The 2632-nt window shown below is 46.4% G+C and overlaps 1 protein-coding gene across 1 annotated transcript in view; it reads left to right on the top strand.

The window, feature by feature from the left end:
• MRPL48 (mitochondrial ribosomal protein L48) overlaps nucleotides 1-2632 on the top strand; it is a 63476-nt gene that overhangs the window by 17631 nt on the left and 43213 nt on the right. The window contains exon 10 of the mRNA XM_017885211.1: nucleotides 321-451. Coding sequence (XP_017740700.1) covers nucleotides 321-451 — 131 coding nt within the window. The remainder of the gene's footprint in view (nucleotides 1-320; nucleotides 452-2632) is intronic.

Genomic DNA, 2632 nt, shown 5'->3' with positions numbered 1-2632 from the left:
TTTTAATTTGTAGTCCAGGCTAGGCATGGTAGCTCACACCTGTAATCCTGGCACCCTGGGAGGCTGAGGTGGAAGGAGTTCCAGACCAGCTTGGGCAACATAGCAAGACTCCAGCTCTACAAAAAATAAAAAATACTAACTGGGCATGGTAGCACATGCCTGTAGTCCCAGCTACTTGGGGTCAGGGGGTGGGGGGTGGGCCAAGGCAGGAGATTATCTTGTACTTAGGAGTTTGAGGCTGCAATGAGCTATGAGATGGCATTACACCCCAGCTTGGGTGACAGAGCAAGACCCTGTCTCTTAAAAAACAACAATAATAGCAACAACAAAAAAACAGGTTTGTCTTATTTTCTCTTTTTTAGGTGGAATTCTACTAAGTACCAGTCAGCCCTACAAGACAAAGCCCACCCATGGCATTGGAAAATACAAGCACTTAATTAAAGCAGAAGAGGTAAGGGGCAGGGGGGAGTCTTTTGGAAAAGGGTAACGTGCAGCTTTTGCAAAAACCTGAAGATCAGATATGTATAGTTTGGATAATATTGGAGCTAGAAATGATAGAGTTGCCTCCTTAATCCTTGCCAGTTATTAGTTTGGAATTTCCAGACTGTAGATACTTCTACCAACTTCCAATCTTATCCCTAGGCCAGGTTATCATAGTAAAAAGCAAATGGTTTGAAATTTTTTTTTTTTTTTGAGGGTCTTGCTCTGTCCCCTAGGCTGGAGTGCAGTGGCATGATCACGGCTCACTGCGGCCTTGATCTCCTAGGCACAAGGAATCCTCCCACCTCAGCCTCCCAAGTAGCTGGTACTACAGGCTCTCGCCACCATGCCCATCTAATAAAATTTTTTAAATAGAGACAGGGTCTTGCTGTATTGCCCAGGCTGGTCTCAGGCTCCTGGCCTCAAGTGATCCTCCTGCTTCAGCCTCCGGAAGCATTGGGATTATAGGCATGAGCCACTGGGCCTGGCCTGATTTTATTATTTGTAATACTTAAAAAAAATCTTCCTAGTAGTGTACTTAGTTCAGTATGGACTTCATAATGGAAATGATAATTCAGTTTAGTTGAGTGAATGAGTTGTGGCAAGTAGAGGTAGATTGATATTTTCAGCCAAATAACTGATTCTTTTTTGTTTGTTAGGTTTTTTTGAGATGGAGTCTCACTCTGTTGCCCAGGCTGGAGTGCAGTGGCACGATATCTGCTCACTGCAGCCTTTGCCTCCCTGGTTCAAGCTATTCTCGTGCTTCAGCCTCCCAAGTGGCAGGGATTATAGGCGTGTGCCGTCACGCCTGGCTAATTTTTGTATTTTTAGTAGAGGTGGGGTTTTACCATGTTGACCAGGCCAGGTCTTGAACTCCTAACCTCAAGTGATCTCCCTGCCTTGACCTCCAAAGTGCTGGGATAACTGATTCTTATTGTATTTTCAAATCTAAAATAGGCCGGGTGTGGTGGCTCACACCTGTAATCCCAGGACTTTGGGAAGCTGAGGCAGGCAGATCTCTTGAGGTCAAGAGTTCCAAGACCAGCCTGACCAACATGGCAGAAACCCCGTCTCTACTAAAAATACAAAAATTAGCCGAGTGTGGTGGCATGTGCCGGTAATCCCAACTGCTCGGACGGCTGAGGCACGAGAATCTCTTGATCCCAGGAGGTGGAGATTGCAGTGAGCCGAGATCACACCACTGTACTTCAGCCTGGGCAACAGAGCGAGGCTCTGTCTCAAAAATAAATAAATAAATAAATTATGTGCTTCGTGAATCCTTTATCACAGATAAGTGGGTATTAGTTCTAAGCATTATGAAATTATTTAGCCCGTTTCTTTGGCTCCAATTAGATTTCTATGTGTGTGTAGAGGATTTTTTTTTTTTTTTTTTTTGAGACGGAGTCTCACTCTGTCGCCGGGGCTGGACTGCAGTGGCCGGATCTCAGCTCACTGCAAGCTCCGCCTCCCGGGTTCACGCCATTCTCCTGCCTCAGCCTCCTGAGTAGCTGGGACTACAGGCGCCCACCACCTCGCCCGGCTAATTTTTTGTATTTTTTAGTAGAGACGGGGTTTCACAGTGTTAGCCAGGATGGTCTCGATCTCCTGACCTCGTGATCCGCCCGTCTCAGCCTCCCAAAGTGCTGGGATTACAGGCTTGAGCCACTGCGCCCGGCCTGAGGATTTTCTTATGGGGTGGAAACAGCATGCAAGGTAGAAGATCTGGCTTTCAATCTGCCTGTCACTTCATGCAAACAGTACAGTGGGGGAGATTTTGGGGAGACTTCAGCATCTCTTGGTTCTTTAGCTGATTTTAATGCTTCCACGCAACCACACATATTTCCTATTTACCTCTCTCTTCTTGGCAAGGTCCAATTCCACTGTATTTGGGCCTTAGAAGCCACTAACCTTGCCATGTTCTTCTGAGCTCGTCCTTAGAGTAAGGAATTTCAGGAGAAGAACATTACTACCTGTCAGACCTGTATTAGGCAGGCTCCCAGCAGGAAACAAATGCCCTTGTTATGCCCAGACCTTTTATTCCCCGAAGAAGACCACCAGAGACCAGAGTCAAAGCCAAGCGGCAAGGATCTTTAATGCAAGTTCGAACTTGGTCCCTCCATTTTACAGCATACATGTCGTCCCTGAACAATGC

Source organism: Rhinopithecus bieti, unplaced genomic scaffold, assembly GCF_001698545.2.
Source record: "Rhinopithecus bieti isolate Rb0 unplaced genomic scaffold, ASM169854v2 scaffold_14549, whole genome shotgun sequence".
In the NCBI taxonomy this organism is placed as follows: domain Eukaryota; kingdom Metazoa; phylum Chordata; class Mammalia; order Primates; family Cercopithecidae; genus Rhinopithecus; species Rhinopithecus bieti.
The sequence above is the reverse complement of the archived record's forward strand: the minus strand, read 5'-3'. Positions and strand labels throughout refer to the sequence as shown.